Here is a 20752-nt window from a genome sequence, read left to right on the forward strand (position 1 = left end):
AAAACCTTAAATTTAAAAGACGTATACCAAGTTTTTTAACGACATCTCCTTTCTCTTCAGGCTCTGCAGCAGACACTGAAGCAGATTTTCCCCCTAATTCTGGAATAATATTATTAAGATAATTCATTGTATTCAGAAGTGCTTCAGTGTGTAAATGAATATCCAAAGAGGAAAAATTCACCTATGGAACAAAGCTGACATTAGTACTAGGTCAATAAAAATCTGACTTGATGGTTTTTAAAATATCATATGTTTTGTGGTATAAAATGCATGATTTAAAATACTTAGCTTTATTCTCAAGGATCTTATGATTTCAACTATAAAATAAGTACTGGTAAGACATCTAGGCACAGGAATGCAGTATCTAATTTTAAAATAAATAATTATATAGTCATACCTTAATAAATTGTAAAACATTGTTATAAGTACTATTCAAATTTGGTGCACTTCTTTCAACCTATCCAAAAAGAAAATGTTATCAGTTAGAACATGTTAGAAAGGCATGTTATACCTACAATTGCTTGATAAGGGCAAAATTCTCAATATTTGTACACTATATATAAATTAATCATAAGTGACAAGTGAGTAATATGTTATATACTTAGTGATATAGATATGTATACCATATTACATATACTATACATATGCATATGTGTGTGTATATATATATATATATATATGGATATATATAGGCATATATCCATATATATACACATATATATATGGGCCTACAGACTGCTAATACTGAAAAAGGTACAATTTATTCTTTTTGAATAGTAATCCATTTAATATGCATATAACACAATTGCTTTATTCATTTTCTTTAGATTTTGTATATTCTAAAACCTGATACAAATATAATAACAAAAAATTTAAAGAAACCTCCATTAATCATGGAAACAAAAATGGTCTTAAGTAATAAAATTTTCTTGGCAAAAATCTTATTACAAAATAATTATGAAAGCATCAGAAGGTCAAAATAAGAATAATTCATAAACAGACCACAGTACATACAGAATTTTCATAAATTTATTTTTAAAATATTATTTATTTAATGTATACTGTAGCTATCTTTAGACACACTTGAAGAGGGCTTCAGATCCCATTACACATGGTTGTGAGGCACCATGTGGTTGTGGGGAATTGAACTCAGAGGAGTCAGTGCTCTTAACCTCTGAGCCATTGCTCCAGTCCCCACTCCCATCTCTTTTTAAAAAATATTAATATTCATAAAATTTTAAAACAGATATTATGAATCATCATAAATGACACTTAAAAAGCAGGTAACTAGACAGTGGTAGAAATGAAGTGAATTTATCGTCTCTAAACATTTGTTTAGAAGACATTTTATCATCTCTAAACATTTGTTTCTTTTTCAATACTCTGGTGAGAAAAGTCAACCTAGAGGCCTTTTTTTCTTTCTTGGAACACAGGGAACTTACTTTGCTGTATGAAGTATTTGAAAATCAAGACCACATGATGATAATGACAAAACAAAAAGACCATTGTAGTTATGTTAAGAGTGTGGATTAAGCACACTAAATTTTGAATTTCAATAGCACATCTACCTGCCTATGAGGTGAGATCAAACTACTTACCTTTATGAATTCCAATATTAATAAATCTTCCATAGTGTTATCCAGGGTCGTGATCAAATAAACTGGTTTCTTGTTTTCATCTAAAAATAATTTAAAAATTATTTCTTGGTGGGGAAATTAACTGAAGATAAATTAATAATTATGATTGAAAATGATTTCCCTAGATTCTCCTCAATAAGGTCTCTTCTTATTCAAAACAATCTCACTCTCCATACAATGTACTCTTCCTTTGTACTTTAACACTAAAGTCTTAAGCCTGTAACAAAAACAAGCATGCTGGTAAAGAACCAAAGTAACTTTTAGGGCATGAAGAATTCTAGTATTGAGTCATAACAATGCCTTGAAAGAAAACAATGAATATCTCTCAAAACACTAGTTGTTGAGATGTATCAAAATATGTTAATTTTTATATATACCACATAGAAATCAATCTTAGCAGTATAAAATAATTACTAGTTATATTATTGATCCAGTTCAAAACTAAAGATTCTATGCGAACTACTAGGGAAGAGGTTTCTGTACAGTTACTCATGGCTGCTGAAAATCAGCATCTAGAGACTTAGATAAAGAACCACAAGCTAATTACCATGGTCTTACAAAGGAAAACAGGACAATGTGCGTACAGCCCTTCAAAACTAAAAGCTTAAGAGTATATGAACCAGTTTTCTATTTTACGTACTACTCATTACAGTTTTCAACCCAAAAGAAGATCTATGCTTCATTTACACATAATTTTGACATAACAGAACAAAATTTAACATCTTCTACATGTGATGATCTTTGTGTGACTAATGGATAACTATAGCACGGTCCATCACACTCAAGTTTGTGTGACTAAGAGATAACTGTAGTATAATTACACAAATACAAGTACAAAACTGTGACAATCTACCACACTCAAGTTTGAGAGACTGAGAGATAACTGTGACACAGTACACCAACACTCAAGTTACTGCAATCATATGATAACTTGAAATAATCAAGCACACTAAAGTTCAGGAGACCAAGAGATAACTGTGACACGATGTACCACACTCAAGTTTGGGAGATCACAAGATAACCGTGACACAGTTCACCACACTCAAGTTCCCACAGGCTGGAAAACAAGTAGAAACTGTGAAACCATACCACACATCACCTCTGACTTAATTTTAGGTTAAACTACTTAATTTGATGCATGATTGATAAAAAAGCTAATTTATTTAACAGATCTTTCTCAACAAAGAAGTTATGACAAATTGGCAAATGAAAGGATTCTCCACATCATATGTCATCAGAGAAATTCAAACTACCATTACATATTTATTAGTAGGACTCAAGTCCGGACACTAACGCAAGGTGACAAGGACAGAACAAGCACTCTTTATTACCAGCAGAAATGAAAAATGACATAATTCCAGGAAGAATTTGGAGGTTAATTACACATGTTATATACTTAGCATATAATCTAGGGGTTATGCTCCTTAGTATTTACCCAAAGAAAGGGGCATCTTAGCTCTATTCCAAAGTTTACATATAGATATTTATAGCATCTCTATTTATAACTGCCAAAACCCAGAAGAAATCAATATGTTGTTTATGAAGTTAGTGGATAGGCAACCAATAATGTTTCTAGGCAAAGGAGCATGATTTATTGATCAACAGTAACTAGCTGTCAAGCCATGAAAAGATAAGGAGAAATTTAAACATAGATTACTAAAAGAAGCCAACCTTCAAAAGGATGTACACTGTATTATTCCAACAAGATATGCAATACAAAGGTAAAGCATGGACGATAGGGAGATGATCTTGAGCCAGGTAGCACAGCAGAATGAGTGAAGGACTGCAGATATTCAGCAGTGAAGCCATGTTTATAATGATACCACTGTAGAAACTTGCCTTTATGTATTTGTCTAAACACATAAAAAAGTTTAATACGAATGTTTACATCTAATGTAAATAATGAATTTCAGGTGGTAAAGTGAATATGTTCGTCAACTTTAACAAACATATTTCCTAACAAACTGTTAGGGAAGCTAATAAGTGAATAGACAGACCTAGAAAAGATTTATTCAATGAAGTAATCCAGACACAGAAAGACAAATGTCTCTCTCATCTGTAGTTTCTAGCCCCAAATACCGAGATTTAAGTGCAGATACAACCCCTCTTTAAAGAAGTTTCTCTTTGTAGCAAATGTAGACCAACAAAGAAGAAAATCACAAAACAGCAATCAATAGCTAACATGAAAGCTCCTGCATCTATGGCTCAGCAAGGAAGTCTGCCGTCAAGCTCTAGAAATGGCTGCACACACAGGGCCAGAACAATAGCAGGAACAACAGACATGCTAATATAGACTAGGGAATGTTTTACAAGGTCCTATCCCTAGACAAAAAACCATAGGCTTCTAATGACTGCTCAGAGAGGAACAATAAGCCCCTCCCAAGAATGTCGACCACACTGGTAGTTCAATACCAAAAGTATTAGGCCTGAAGTCATACTTAGCAAATTTTATTTATATACTTATGTATACACACACATAGGTAATATTCAAAGAAAGAGAGGTGCTATTAATTTAAGAGTGGAGGATTTGTGGGAGGTGCTGGAGGGGGAAGGGAAAGGGTAAATGATATAATCAAATTTTAAATAAAAATGTACTGAAGAAAGAAAATAGACTATGTTCAAATTCTAAGGAACAAAAATTTCTATAGCAGGAAATTAAATTATGAAAGTATTGTACATATTTTAATTGTCTTACCTAAATATTCTGGACATTTTAACCATAATTCTTTCAAAAAGGCATTTCCTTTCAAGTCAAATGTTCTAATCTCAGCTTCTGTTCCCAATCCTAAAACACCCATTTCTAGCACAGGTAGTTCGCAGTCTCCCACAAGGTGGTAAAACTGAATCAACACCTGCAGAAGAAGAAAGGCGAAGTAGACAGGTCACACATGTGACAACAATACATAAACACAAAAGATGCAGTATGGAGTATATTACAAATTCAATTCAATATTGATGTTTTATTCCCCCACACACATATAAAGCATGCTTACAGTGTAGAATCATCAACAAAAACATGAACTGAAAAACTTCCCACAATATACCACTTAGACACTAATTCTTAAGGAAGTTAATCTTAAAAAAATAAAATGGAAGAAAACCATATGCCTTGGGTAGTGTCTATTTGTGTCTATGAGCATGACACTATTTACATAAACTGTACAAAGTATAAATGACAATTCACATTGCCCACACTTACGTAACTTACCTCTGCTACTTCAAATCTCATGCTAAGTTGGATAAAATTCATTGAACAATCTTTCTTTTGTAATTTTTTCTGTCGAATACATTTATCTCTACATGGCACTTGAGGACATTCTTCCAAGGGACTACATGGTGCATCAAAAAATTCCTCCTCTGAGTCTAAATTTCATGAAATATTTTGTTTTAGTCAACAGCAGAAATAACATATGCCAAAGATTTTTATAATTTTTTTGAAATAAATATAAGCATTAAAATGCTATGGGTTTATATTAAAAGTTGAACACAAAAGCCAGAAGAATAAAGAAATTACTTTTGAATAAATATAACATTGCAAAGGATAAAATGTATAAAATTATAAAATATCTAACATTTAGCTTAAAATCAATTTCTTAAGTTTCATTTTTATTTCTTATTATGTACATATGTATCTATTGCAGGCATATGAATGAAGGGACCCATGGTGTCCAAAGAAAGGCCACAGATTCCCTTGAGCTGGAATGTGAGGCAGTAGAGAGCTGCCCCAGTATAGGTACTAGGAACTGAACTATGATCCTATGGAAGCACAGAATGAACTCTTAACTACTGAGCTATCTCTCCCAACCCCCCCCCAAAAAAATCAACTTTTAAAAAAGTATTAGTCTATTTCAAAGTTAGATAAGAAATGTTTATAGCAGAAAACAATTCCAGTGATTGTGTGCAATATGAATACTAAAAGTAATATGCTACGATGCTTGCTGTATTTAGAAAGTGTAACAGAACTTAGTTCAAAACTCTGCAATATTAACACAGAGACTAGGGCCAGAAATGTTAATAAAGCACCCCTTTAACTACAGTTTGATTTAGTGTAATTTTAGATATTTGTAATCAGTCATGGTCTGAAAACAGTACAAGAAAAGTCAAGCTAATCAACTACTTAAAAATCAAAACAGTTTTTAGTTGAGTAGTATGAGGGTCTTATACTACCTGTCCAAAATATGACTTATCCACTTGTCAGTAGATTTATTATGGGCTAAAAAGGAGAAGCTTACTTTTGAGGTTCAAAGTTCACAGGCTTGCTTGAAGGAACTAATCATGGACAGTAGTAAAGATATAGAATTAATATGAACTGAGGAGAATCAACCACAAGACTGTGGTTGTCCACGTGACACAATGAGGTACACATATTCCGTCTCCTTTACAGAGGAGGGAAAGATAAAGAGGATGTAACAACAATTTTAGGGAAGAGTAAATTACTTAGGTAAATGAATGGTTCCAATGCTCAGCCACTGACCAAGAAAGTTCTTTGAAAACGAAATGTACCATATTGATTAATAATTGCCTGTGTGCAAATTCAGTACAGGTGCAGTGACATTCTTTAAACTTTCCCTATAAACAAGGCTTAATGAGAATTTAGGAAGAAACTATGTTAGCTGCTGACAATTTCTTTTCTTTACCTGATTAGGCAGGGTATCTTACTTAAAGCCTTTTCCATCACATCTACAAGGACTTTTAAGTGAGCAGGCTGCCATAGTCCACTCTGAATTTATATTAAAACTTTAGGACCTAAAACTGTAAAGTTATTAAACAACTTAGTCACACTACTGAAGAAGATGGCTACTGGTAAAGGAAAGTCATTCTTTATGGACATGGCCCCTGCCAGGCTCTTTAAGCCTCAGAGGACAGCCATACACTCATGTGTACATGTGTTGTTCTATTTGGACTCTGGGGTTATTAGTACTGTTGAAAGAGGGACATAGTCAGAGTGAGGCAGAATGCTAAGCTCTAGGGGGAATTAGAATGAGTGGTGGATGGATATGATGAAAACACTATGTAAGTGTATGAAACATTCAAAGAAGAAAAAATATCTAAAAAGAAATTATTAAAACACAAACACACTAAAGTGAAGTACATCCCTAATTAACTAAACCTGTTAGATTGTATAACCTCAGACTTAGCCTCCCTCTGCTCACCATATACACATTTTCTCTGAAAACAAGAGAATACATTTTCTCTGTTAGTCTTCTCTAAAGTCTTGAAAATGTAGAAATATTTTTTTCCCAATATGGCCATGGAAAAAAAAGATACTTGACAGTAAGATTTTAAAAAAATTAAAAGTAAGTTTTATATGTAAATGCAGATGTTAAGTTTGATTTTCTTCCCCTAAAATAGAAATAAAAGGCTCACTATTTCAAATTTCTTCAAATAATACATTTTAAATTAGGCATCTACAAACTTTCTTCTTTTTTTTCAATCCCAAACTCAATAACGACTTCTGGTAAGGATTCTTGGATTAAAATTAGAATTTATTCTTGTCAAAGTGATTCCACTACAAATGTAACTTTAAGTATATTTATATTATTTAAAGAATATGAGCAAAAATGACTCAGCAAGTTAGGAGCACTGCTACTGCCTGGCAGTTTCTGTATTCCCAATGATGCCTGCCATCTTGCATAAGGATGCTACTGTGATGGTTAGTTTATAACAGCATATAGAAAGAAGCATAAGCTTCTTTTCACATGGATTCTAAAACACATACAGGAAATTCCCTTTACATTGTTGTTTCCCACTACAATATAGGCATTCTTTTTTAAAAATGTAACATCTTAATTACTTAAAAAATATTGAGGATTTCAGACAATGTATTTTGACCATATTCACTGTCCCTCCCCAAATTCTTCCAAGACCCACCCACCCACCCACCCACTTTATGGTTTTTTTTTCTTCCTCATCAATGTGCTGCCTTCCCCTGAAGCCTGGTCAAAGCTTCAGATAAGGTTGCTGACTTTACTTTGCATGATAATCCTCACCTCCATCTGCCATTCTTTTCCAAGTCATCTTCCTACAACTTGCCTCCCTCAGCCTAGAAGCCCAACTTTTATTAATAACTCCCTTGAGTAACTCATTTCTGATTTTCTCCCATATACATGTGAAATAAATTTTAACACCTTTATTGGTTTTTCTCTTATTAATTATCCTTTACAGAGGAATGAAGACTAAAAGAAAAGGATGTTTATACCCCTACACATAGTCATTTGAAGAAAACATCCCTCAAAATGTAAACTACTTCAATTAGGCATATGCAATAGAAAATATTCTATTAAGCAGTTTCATTTTACCATCTTCAGTATCAGGCTGTTCCAATAAAGGGATTAACTTCTGAGGAATGTATGATACTGGCAAAGTAGATGCTTGAATCTGAAACAAAAGTAACTCACTGTCAATTAGAACCTTTTATTCAAATTTATATGATAATCTGCACATAAAGCTACTCAATTCAAACAATATTAGAAGAAAACAGGTCCAAAGCAAGAAAATTAATGATAAAATATATGAAAGTTCAAGTGTTTTCAAGTGGTTGGAGGTATACGTCAGTTGGTAGAGAGTGCTTGCTGAAAAACTGTGGGTTTGGGTCTCCTCCAGCACCATACTCCACTGACCCTGACACCATACCAAGGTAGTCATTGGAGATCATGGCATTAATCCTAAGACTTGGAGACAAGGCAGATTGATAACAAATGTGTCATCTTTGGCCTAGTCTAAAAAGAGGAAGAAGTGGTTTTATAGAGGTAATATGCTCAAAGTATCGTATATACTTGCATGAAAATGTCTCTTAATAATTATTTTAAAGTAAGTACTTTTATAAGTTTGATGGTAAGTATAATCATGGAGCTCCTAGAGTAAATTCCTTAGGGATCTGTAAGGATCCTGAGAGCTGTTTTAACTTGGCAATTTACTAGGTCCAGAAACCAGCTCCAGGATATCACTGAGAAGCAGGCTTAAAGCCTGATATTAAGGCCTCTGGAATTGAGGAGTGTGCACTGTTATTTTAATTTTTAATGATACCTGGGCAAATACACTGTTTCGTGGAAATTAACAAATAAAAAAAAAAACATAAAATACAGTTTAAACAAAACTGACTTGGGAGGCAAGGCAGACAGATCTCTAGAGGTTCCAGGACAGCCAAGGTTGCCTTGTGAAACTCTGTCTCCAAGAAAAGTAAATCAAAATAAATAAAACAACTGAATCTTTCACCAATACTATGAAACAAAATATTAATATAGTTGACCTAGAAGAATCTTACATATCTTTGTTGATCATATTCCCTAACATCATCAACTGTAACATTCATTCCTTTTATTTGGTTGTTTATACTTAATCTCCTATAAAAAAGACTTTCTAAACAATACAATCTTTTCTAAATGTCAGAAAAGGAAATTACTCCTACATAAACTTTTCTATGACATCCTAATTTTAAAATTCCTCCATACAATCTTGCTGTAGGAAGGTGTTGTGTAACAGTTTCCTCAAGAGATTAAAACATGCCATCCTGAATAAAGCTCCTTAAGCAAGAAAGCAAAAACTCAAAATAGCTTCAGGAAGTTGCTGAATCTGACCAGAATCACTATGCTCCTCCCAGCCACAGTAAGCAATAAAAGCTGAGAGTCCTCCTCAGGCTGAATGAAGCTGAGCTGCAAAGACTCTGAGACCAGACCAGTTGCCTGAAAAAAAGCAGAGAACACCTGAGCTGCCTAGAAGAGGTTAAGTCCAACTGAGGCACCTGGCAAGAACAGGCTCCAACCTATTAGCTGCCTGTAGGCTTTGCAGTGTGCTTCAGAATCCTGGCCTTATGAGCTGTCACCCCTGCTGGGGTTGACTTTGGTGGTATAGCTGTCTTTGAGTAATTTCTGCTCCTGTAAATAACCCCTTGTAATCTTGAAAATAATGCCAATAAAACTCACAGTTGACCACATGTGTGAACTTTGACTTGGTGAATTAGACTTTAATGGAATCCATACTTTGGTCTGCTATGGGCTCACTATGTCAGGTGATCTCCCCAGGAAAAGTTTTGTCACACAACAGGTTTGCAGGGCATTTTCTCAACTAGTGACTTGACTGATGTGAGTCATTTCTTTGTGGGCAGTGCTACCTAGGTTGGGGTCCTAGGTTCTATAGGAAACCTGGCTAGGCCATGAGAAGGAAGTCAGGAAGCAACACTCCTCCATGGACTCTATATTAACTCTTGCCTCTAGGTACCTGCCCTGACTTCCTTCATTAATGGACTATGATGTGAAAATGTAAGCTAAATGGCTTTTTTTTCTTCCCAAGTTGCTTTTGGTAATGTTTCATCACAGCGATTATAACCCTAGCTAAGATAAGATTGTTTGCTTTCCTGTCATCTGTGTGTCCCTCAGGAGAGTCCCAATGTAGCTGACTGGAACAAGGGGGCTAGCTTTCAGCTTATCAGCTTTGGACACATCTTCTTCATAAAGCTTAATAACTTTCAAGATTTTACTTAAAGTGAGAAGCATGAGAATCATTTATATGAATACTTTGAGGCCATGATATGGTTACTGGTTGGTCTAGTTTCCATATTACTGAATTGCAGGGATTAAAAAACCTTTTCCAACTAACCTTATGAGACTAACATCACTCTTTAAGGCAGTACATATAGAAATTAGGATCAACTATCTGTCATGAACAAACACAAAGCCTCAATGCCTACAATATATATGCTGAGCAATTCCAATCTGCAATGGAAAATGCTTCAAAATCCATGAGTTTCTGAAGACAAAAACAGCTCCACTTGTGGAACATTCTGTATCTGTCTCACGTAATATATCACAGTCAAAGTTCAGCCACACTAAGACATGGCATAAAATTATATTCAGGCATGTAAAATATGGATATAAAGCATATTTGAATGCCATGTTTTGTCCCTGGGCCTATATCTAAAATATCCAATTAGATATATGTAATATTCCAAAATGAAAAATACAAAAAAACTAAAGTTCAAAGCACTTCTACTCACAAGTACTTCAGATAAGGTACACTCACACTGACCTAAAAATATAGTATCTGAATTGATCTAAAATTAAAATTTTCAGTATTTTTCTTAGTAACTGACAACACATAAGCTAGTGAAGATTTTTACATTTGATGGTGTATATTCACCATATACATTATGGAAAATGGAAAATATCATGTTTTCATAGACATATATACATGTTTTTCAGTCCCTATTTATCCTCTCCTACATACCTCATCCTTCCTCTAGTCACCTTCCTTTTCTTAAAATCATGAACTTTTTGAGTAAGAATATGACACTGAAGAGGATTCTGATTTAAGTCACAGAACATATTTTCTCACTATTCTGGAAACCATAAGGTCAAGATTAAGGTATTCTAAAATGAGTTTTTTGAAGCATTTATTTTCAGCTTGCAGAGAGCTTTCTTGCTGCATTGTCACTTGGGCATTGCTATGTGCCTTTTCTGGTGTGTTTGAAGGCAGCTACAGTGTACTCATATACAAAAAATAAAAACAAAAGTCTTTTTTTAAAAAAAATGAAACTGACAATAATTAGAAAGACATGTTAAAAAATAGACTGAATACATAAAGATTACATTAATAATATTAGTTAAAATTCAGATACACTTTAAAAGTAACTCTAAAAAGAGACTACATTTTTAGAAAACACAGGAAAAAAATTTTCAACTTTATTATTGGATAAAGATTTCAGAGATATCACATTAAAAAGCTTCATCCAGAAGTAAAAATAATAAAACTTATTTGATCAAAACTCATATGCTCTTCAACAGAGTTAACACTGAAGTGATCGGGGGTAACAGGACAGAATGTCAGCAGTTCACTGTCAAATGGAGTAGAAAACAGGGTTTTCCAGACTAGTGTTTCTATTTTTTTTCAAATTGTAAATTATTTGAAAAGAAGAAAATTTAATGATCTTTGAATAATCCAAGGGGGTAGAAAGTAAAGAAAAATAAGTTTAGATATTTTCTTTCTTAAAGTATTTTTGGAAAGAGAAAAATAAATAATATAGAGTCATGAAATCAAAGGTGTGAGAAAATAACTGTGACTAAGTACATATGAAACCTTTATGCATAGTAAAACTAAATGAAAATATGCACTAAAAATCAAATGTGAAAAGTAATTACAAATGACCAATAAATTTCCATAATTAAAAAACTATAATGTATACATATATTTCACAATAATAACAGTTCAAAAAAAGTAAAATTTAAGCAGTCATTAGCTTTAGACAAACATGTTCTTTTTTCTTTTCTTTTTAATTTTATTTATTAGACATTTTCTTTATTTACATGTCATATGATTTCGGCTTTCCCAGTTTCCCCTCAAAAACAAAACAAAACAAAACAAAACAAAACAATAAACAACAAGAACAAACTCCTGTTGCCTCCCCCCTCCCCCTGCTTACCACCTCACCCTCTTTCACTTATTGGCCCTGGCACTGGGAAGGACAAGCCAGCCTGATATAGCTATCTCTTATAGGCTCTGACAGTACCTGACTATTACATATGTAGAGGCTCACAGCCATCCATTGAACTGAGTACAGGGTCCCCAATGAAGGAGTTAGAGAAATGACCCAAGGACCTGAAGGGTTTGCAGCCCCTTAGGACAAACAACAATATGAACTAACTAGTAGCCTTAGAGCTCCCGGAGACTCAACCACCAACCAAGGAGTATACATGGTGGGACTGATTGTTCTGGCAGCATGTGTATAGTGGAGGATTGCAAAGTCAACTAACATGTTCTTTAAAAGACATAAAAAATGAATGCAGAAGGCAACATGTTCCTAGTATAAAATACTAAGAATGGCGAACACTCAAGACTAATTAGGATAGAAGATACTCCTTCACTATTAATAAATTAGTAATCAATGGGGAAAAGTGAGAAAATTCACCAAAATTTAAAATTTACATATTTTTCCTCCACTTCACTATTAGGAATTTATGTAATAGACATAAGTATAATCTATGTACAAGTAAATTCAAAGCAGTGGGATATTTTCATAATTTTAAATACTCATAAATGACCATCATGAAGATTTTAGGCAAAAGACACGATTCAGCTGAAAATTAAAATAACTATAAGTAATTTCTCCTATGGTTATTTCAATTACTACTTTGAAATCTACTTTTCAATGTAGTCTTTCATTAATTCTGAAAGAGACAATACCTGGAATGATCTGGCAGGGACAGATACATCAGTAACGGGTTCAGGCTTTGGAATGCTTTCCAACAACTCCATAATGCCTTGCAGTTTTTTATCCGAGATTCGTAATGAAACAAGAGGTAACTTTCCAGAAATCTTGAATCTATTGTTTAGAGATGGGAATCATTATAGAGTAATTCTCATTCTGGTTTAAGAACACTAATTAATAAAGAATGGAACTGAGGAGGTGAGTTAGTGCCAGAAAGGTTGCAGGGCAAGCAGGAGGTCCTGAGTTCAATGCTTAACACCTACCCCATTCCTTAAACAAGGCAGAAAAAGAAAGAGGAGTAGTGTGAAACCCTTAAATTCAGCAAATATTTAAAAACACAATTTTAAAACTACAAATCACTACTATTTACAACTTACGTTATAAACCCTAGATGAATCAGCCTTAATAGTCTTCAGATGGTTATTTTCTAATATTTCATTTATTATCTAATATTTGACAAATACAGACAACATTAATTACCAGTTACTTATGTGACTGTCCTTACAGCTTATGTATGCTATCAATGTGTACTTATACCTGTGAGGATCATAAGACATTTCTCACTCTACATGTTAGTTCCCATATGTACACGGTTCCTTCAAGAACCCTTAAGCAAGTTCAAAGAGCAAGAGAGTTTATATCTGAGCCGTAATTCAAGACTAAGTCTATGTTGTTTTATTTTTAACTTTCTTACCAGTCTCCTTTGCTTACAGATAAAATACTCAACTAAAGAGGGGCTGGGGCCCCAGAGATGTCTCAGTGGGTAAAGGGACTTACCCTTAAGGGGCCCTTGCCCAGTGACCTGCGTTTGATTCCCCAGAACGCACATGTGGAAGGTGAGAAATGACCCCATCAGATTGCCCTTTGACTTTCACATGCCCACTGTGCTACCTGCACAGGCAAGCACTCCCACCACTCCAGAGACATAAGATAAATGATCATTCTTAAAAATTAAGAGAGGCTGGGAAAATGGTTCCATTGGAAAAGTGCCTGCCAGCAAAAGCAAATTCATGATGTGAGATAGCCAGCACCAGCTAAAAGGAGGACACAGTGGCACCATCTGCAATCCTGACACATGAATGAGAAAAGAGGGAGACAGGTGCATCTCTGGTGCTCCCAGACTGTCTATACAATCAATGTGCTTTAGGTTCAGTATCAAAAAACAAGGTAAAGAGTGACAGGAGACTGATGTCAACCTCTGCTTTCAAACATATGTGCATGCACGCATGTACAAATATGCATGTGCACACATGTGTAAATTTTTTTTTAAAGTATGGCCTTCATGCAGATTGTTTTAACTCATTGCTTTTACTCCCACCTTTTCCATAAAATTGATTTTTTTTAATTATACATTTTGGTTGTCAAACATTGATCTTTAAAAATGTACCTGAATTCATTCAGAAAACCATAGCTTTATTTCTAATAACCTAAATATTTGTAATTAATCCTATATACTATGGTTTAAAATTGATTACACAATTCATATCAATGAATTAAATACTGAAAGAACTAAGGGGAAGAAAGAGACCTTTAGCAATAGTAACCTTCAACACCCTACTTGTAAGAATTGATAGAACCAGGCATGGATCAATAAAAATTCTGTTTACAAAAGAGGACTGGAAAGCATTAATCATCATCATACATTTCATAGATGATCTCTGAATAAACTGTAAAGTGATATAAGAATAATAAGAAAGGACAAACATTATACGATTTCACTTATATTCAGTACCTAAAACCATAAAATTCATAAAGACAAAATGTAAAAAGGGTTTGGAAGCCAGGGGCAAAAGGCAGAGTAGAATGGAATGTTACTATTTAATGAGTAGAGACATTCACCTTGGAAAATCATTAATAAAATTCTTGAGCTGGATAATAGTGATAGCTACATAACAATGTGAATTTACAAAGATGCCACTGAACTATACATTGAAAATAGTGTCAATGACACATGGTATAACATGCATACTATGTAGTAAAGTCAATGAAATATAGCATTTCTTTACAGATTTGTTGAGAAAATCTGCAAGTATATAAACAGATAATATAGAACACATACTTGGGCATCTTGATATCCATGAACACCATGGCTTTAGAGAGCTCCACACTGACTTGCATAGGTATCAAAATATGCTGTGTAGATACATTGAGCTTTCGTGCCTCTTTCCAATTATCACCTAATAGAGAAATAGTTCATGTTGATTATTAGCATACTTTTTATAACACACAAACCTAAAATTATCTAAATGACATACAATCAGTAAGTCTTTACACTGCCATTTGTTTTTCCTATACTGTTTCACATTGAAACATTTCACATAAAAGGCAGCATAGTTTTAGTTAAACCTACTGTATATCCGTTAACAATCACTATGCCAACCAGATAGTTTATCACCAAAATAATGCTACTGTAAGGCAATGCAAAGGTCAGAAAAATGTGTGTTTGATAAATACTAATGGATGATACCATTGATTTAAGATGGTTTATTAGCACTTCTCTGGGCAATGTTTATACTTTCTCACAGAGATTTATAACCATTAGATATTAGAAAACAGACTCAAAACTTTCCTATAGTCAAAATGCTATGATTAAACCTGAAATTCATACTCAGATCTACAAAACATATGACCTGAAACATTCACTATAGTGTTAACATTCACAGCCTTAGATATAAATGTAGCCAGGCTGCAGAGATAACTCATTTTGTAAAGTACTTGTCCATCATGGATGAGCACCTGAGTTAAGGCCCCTGTACCCACTTAAAAAAAGATAGGATGGTGGTGCACTCTTGAAACCCCTGCATGAAGACGGCGGCAATGGACAGGTTTTTGGAGCTTACTAACTAGTAGTCAAGGCTAAAATGAATAAGACCCAGTCCCAGTAAGAGATAAAATTTTACCTAAATGGACTGGGGGACAAAAATTTCCTCGTTTCAAACCAGGAAATATTAGTAGTCATTTTTTATTTAGTGGTCATCAAAGTTTGTTTTCTTATTTAAATAAAATCATTGTAATGGGCTTAAAAATAAAAACATCTCTCAGCTAGATTAGCACAGCCAACCAAACAAACATGTCATATACATCTTAGCAAATGACTATCCTGAAATACTGGATCTGTGTTTAGGGTTTTACACTTCCACTATCAATTATATGTTCATTCACTAGGTAATATTAACTGGCAATTTTAACTCAAATACAGTAAAGTTCCAATAACTTACATAGAAAGTCTTCAGATACATCTTCAGAGTGCCTCAAAACCTAATTAATCACTAGTAAAGATCAACCATTAGCATCTCTTGTACTTACCCACTCTACTGTAGAGCAACTGTATACTTGTAAGCTGAATATCAAAAGAGTCATAAGCTCTATGCATTATATCTTCAAGGCTGGCCTCACTGGGTTTCACATCTGGTAATCCTGATTGACGTTTACTTGTCACCTAAAATTTAATTTTCAGTTTAGACTATGTAAAGTACTTTGAAATTAAATTACTGTTTAGATGTATAACATAAAAAGTTAATAGGACAGGATAAATTCACAGATAAAAGATATAACACAGCTATTAAAAAATCAGTATCTATGAGAAATGCAAAAAACAGGTATTAACACACATCAGATTGTATATATATTTATATCTATATCTACACATAAATAGATATATACATACAACTAATATACATACATATTAACTTTTTTTACTCTATTACATACAGCTCATGGGAAGTAGACTGTAAAAAATGATTATCTCATCAGGCATAGTGGTATATGTCTTTAAACCCAACACTAAGGAAGCAGAGGCAGGCAGTGAGGCCACTCTGGTCTACACTGTGAGTCCCAGGACACCAGGACTACATAGTGAAACCCTTTCTCAAAAACAAACAAACATAAAACTAAAAACTTTGGAGCTAGACAGGTGACTAGGTAGTTAACAGCACTAGCTGCTCTTCCAGAGGACAAGGGTTTGATTCCTGATACCCATATGGCAGCTCACAACCCCTCCCAAAGCCCACTTCTGGCCTGTGCAAGCATCAGGCACTTAAATAGTGTGCAGATATACAATGTAGGCAAAATACCCATAAACTTAAAAATAAATCCAAATCAAATATGCATAATTAGCTATGCATACTTTATTATACTTATAGCATAAATATATATCCCCTGGGTCTACTTAACTACCAAGTACAAAGTAAGAGGAAAAGAAGAAACTTCTTAGGCAGTCTGAAGTTAGCCTCGGCTGTCTGCAGACTTCCGGGGCTATTCTCCCACAGGTAATGGCTGTGAGCAGCAGCACGGGAATGACACAAACCCTGCATCTGGACTGTCCAGCTGCCACTGACCAGCTCTGACCAGGAAACACTCAACAGAAGGTGAAGTTTTTATTTTTAATTAATTACTTTTTCTTTAACTTTAATAATTATATGATGCTAATGGGTAATATACTGAATAATTCAGATGCAGAAATATAAAAAATAGACAAAAAGAAAATGATACAAATTAAAAATCTTTCAACTTATATTTAATAGTTATTAAAATGTTAATACTTTACATATGTAATTAAAATGTCATGTGTATATATGTAAAAATTTCAGAAAAATAATTACTTCCTGAACTGTCTCCATTCTTAATCAAGTAAGATTTAAATTAAAGAGTAAAAAACTTAGGAATGACTTTCAAATCTATAAATACAATTCTTACATTTATCACTGGCTTGCAGGTCTCAAAAATTTTTGATTTTGAAAATACAGAGATGACCAAAACTACCTAATGAAGTGAATTTTTTCACCATCCACAAGGATTATTTCTCTGCTATATATTTAAATATCAATAAGCCTAATCAAACTATCTAAAACGTGTACATTCTAGGGCTGGAGAGATGGCTCAAAAGTTAAAAGCACTTGCAGTTCTTGCAGAGAACTGGGTTCAGTTCCCAACACACGCATGGCAGCTCCAAACAGCCTGCCTGCAGCTCTAGCTCCAGCAGCTCTGGGAGCCTCTTCTGACCTCCCTGGGTAGTGCATGCATGTAGTATACCTACATACGTGCAGAAAAACACACATAAAAATAAGCTAATCTTAACAAATAAAATCAAAGTATATATTAAGCAAAAGAATATCATACATGACATATCATTAATCAAACATTTATTAGTGTGTACCTTTAAATGACCAAGATCCAAGAGAAGGAGATTTGATGTAGGGCTAAAATTTCCATATTGTGGGACAATAACATATGAAGCCTTTACATTAATTCTGAGATCAAGAACTTTCTGTGTTTCAATAATATACAGCAAACCTGCAAAAGGATTAAATCTTTGCAATGAGTACTTTTCACAGCTTCCTTTAAAAAATTCAACAAACATGAATTGACAATGCAATTTAAAAATACACAAAGTCAGTACTGATTTTAAAGTGCCCTAGAAAAGCCAGGCATGGTGACACATCTTTAGGTTGGGGAGACTGAGGAAAGCTGATCTGTGTGAATTTGTGGCCAGCCTAATCTACAAGTTAAATTCTCAAGTATCCAAGGCTATAGAGTGAGAATTGTATTTATAGATTTCAAAGTCATACCTAAGTGTTTTACTCTTCAAAAATAAAAAATACAAATGAACAAAAAATACCCAAGAAAAAAGAACAGTGTAAATTTACATATTTTGCTGATCAATATATGTACAACTAATTAAAAAAAACAGAATTAGAGCATCCCCCAATAATAAATGGGAGGCCTTAGGGACAGTTTTAAAAAATATTTTATTTTTACTTATGTTTATAAGTCTGTATGCCTCCAGATCCTCATGGAGGCAAAAAATAAACCACAGATATCCTGTAACTGGAGTTCCAAGTGGCTTTGGGAACTGAACTCGGTTCCTCTAGAAGGTTATCCAGTGCTCTCTAACCCTGTGAGTCACAAGGATGGGGACATGCATAGCATGTGTTCCGAAGAGATGAGGGGACAATTTCCGCTGCTGGTCCTTAGACAACTTCCACTTTTGAGACAGGCTCTCTAACTGGCCTGCAACAAGACCCAGTAGGCTATCCTAATTTCCAGGGCAGCATCTTTTCTCCCCACTCCTCCTCACTACTGCTGTGCTTACACGGGAGCATGAGCACACCTGGCTTTTGATATGGGTTTTGTCTTTGTGAGCCAGATACCTTTCTACCTTGGGATCTGGAGAGCCAAACACAAGTCCTCACACTTGTGAAGTAAGTATTTTATCAACTGATCCACATCTACAGCCACCAAAAAAGAAAAATGGCTTTAAAACCAGATAGTTAATTCAGATGAAATAGAGAAAAAAATACTCTTTAAAATATATATAAATGGTGGAAAACATTTATTTCTATCTATTAAAATTTGTTTAGACTTTTTCCAATTCACGAATCTAATACATCTGCAACTACCATACTGGATGATACATAGTTTAATGATTTTATGACAGTGATGAAAAGCCCTCAGTCATTAATTCATCGTCAACAAAATCACATGGAAACCAGAAAAAACAACAAACCCAATTCTCTTATTACTTAGATATTTCATTCACTTAGGCCATCATCTTGGAACAAATTTAAGTCATTCCTATACATGGAATTAGCATACTAAATTAATCTAATTTATTTTTCTAAGTTGCTATAATAAAAAAACCATGATCAAAAGCAATGTGATAAGGAAAAAATGGATTTCATATCAAAGTATATCATGAAAAGCAGTAACAGGGAAAAATAAAGCTTTAAAACCAAATACCCAGTATCAAATATAATAATGATTAGTTTAATATGTATGTGAAAGTAAAAGAGAGAAGTTGAAAATTTTCTAGATGTGGTGGTGTACTCCTATAATCCCAGCACTTGAGAGATTGAGAATGAAGGATACTTTAGGTTAGCCTGTGCTACATAGTGAGACTTTGTCTCAAGATGATGATGATGACGATGATGATTTTGGTTATGATGATGATAAACACTTTAAAAAATGCTTGTATATAAAATATATACTTCTATATGTATAGAATAAGTAGTCTATATGGAGAACAGCTTTTCCTAAATATAAAAACTGTCATTTTAAAGAAATTCTAAAGGGTTTTTCCTAGGTGAGTGATGTAAGACTGCTTTACATAGAGGATTCCTCCAAGTCTTGCTGTGGCTCCAGCCTCCCTCCCTCCCTCCCTGCTTTGTGTCAGCCACCCTTACTCAGAAATACTCTCTGCCAGACATCTACAGTGGCCCCATCTGGCAGGTACTCACAGAAGTGAATTATACTCTCCTTCCTGTCACACTACTCTCACCCTCAGCCAAACAACAACCTTCTTAACAGGTTCCCTGCCCCATTCACTAGAGACTCCAACTCTTGGTTCAGACCCAGGATCTACTTAGCTCCTTCATCTCTGTCTCTCCAGATAATCTATGCCTTTATGCAACCTACTTACAGAATCCCCTCTTCACACCACACCTCCAGTTCCCTGGAAACCATACCTCAAGGTGTGAACAACTTCCCCTTAGCTCTTTCCTGATGTCCCCTCAGGTTTTTCTACTAGCTGATCTCTATTCCATCTGCCACCCACCAGCCTTCTCTTCCAGGCAACACACAACCATCATACATTCCTAGGATCCAGAGGGCAGCAGAGAGCAAGGAATGGAACATCTACCCAATAAAGACTAAACCAGATATCAACACCTATAGTCATCTCTGTCATCACAACCCCAGATTCCTAGACAGTAGTACAAATCACAAAAACAGCCAAGACATGTCTCCATCAGATTCTAGTAACCCTACTGTAGCAGACCCTGAGAAATGTAGTATAACTGAAGAATAAGACATGGAATTGAAAATAATAACCATGAATATGTTCGAGGACACTAAAGAGGATATGAATAAATCCCTTAACAAAGTCTATGCAAACACGAATAGTGGAATGAAATAGCAA

The 20752-nt window shown here is 34.3% G+C and overlaps 1 protein-coding gene across 3 annotated transcripts in view; it reads right to left on the reverse strand.

Annotated features, from left to right (window-relative positions):
* The window catches only part of Vps13a (vacuolar protein sorting 13 homolog A), a 191877-nt gene that overhangs the window by 115466 nt on the left and 55659 nt on the right, over positions 1-20752 (reverse strand). For all 3 annotated transcript variants that reach the window (XM_031389843.1, XM_031389844.1, XM_031389845.1), the window contains exons 20-29: positions 17993-18129; positions 16144-16276; positions 14897-15014; positions 12813-12951; positions 7937-8015; positions 4846-5000; positions 4333-4489; positions 1599-1678; positions 398-457; positions 28-181 (exon numbers count right to left, since the gene is read on the reverse strand). In XM_031389843.1, the coding sequence (XP_031245703.1) occupies positions 28-181; positions 398-457; positions 1599-1678; positions 4333-4489; positions 4846-5000; positions 7937-8015; positions 12813-12951; positions 14897-15014; positions 16144-16276; positions 17993-18129 (1212 nt within the window). The remainder of the gene's footprint in view (positions 1-27; positions 182-397; positions 458-1598; positions 1679-4332; positions 4490-4845; positions 5001-7936; positions 8016-12812; positions 12952-14896; positions 15015-16143; positions 16277-17992; positions 18130-20752) is intronic.

The sequence above is a fragment of the Mastomys coucha genome, unplaced genomic scaffold (genome assembly GCF_008632895.1).
Source record: "Mastomys coucha isolate ucsf_1 unplaced genomic scaffold, UCSF_Mcou_1 pScaffold21, whole genome shotgun sequence".
Lineage (NCBI taxonomy): Eukaryota > Metazoa > Chordata > Mammalia > Rodentia > Muridae > Mastomys > Mastomys coucha.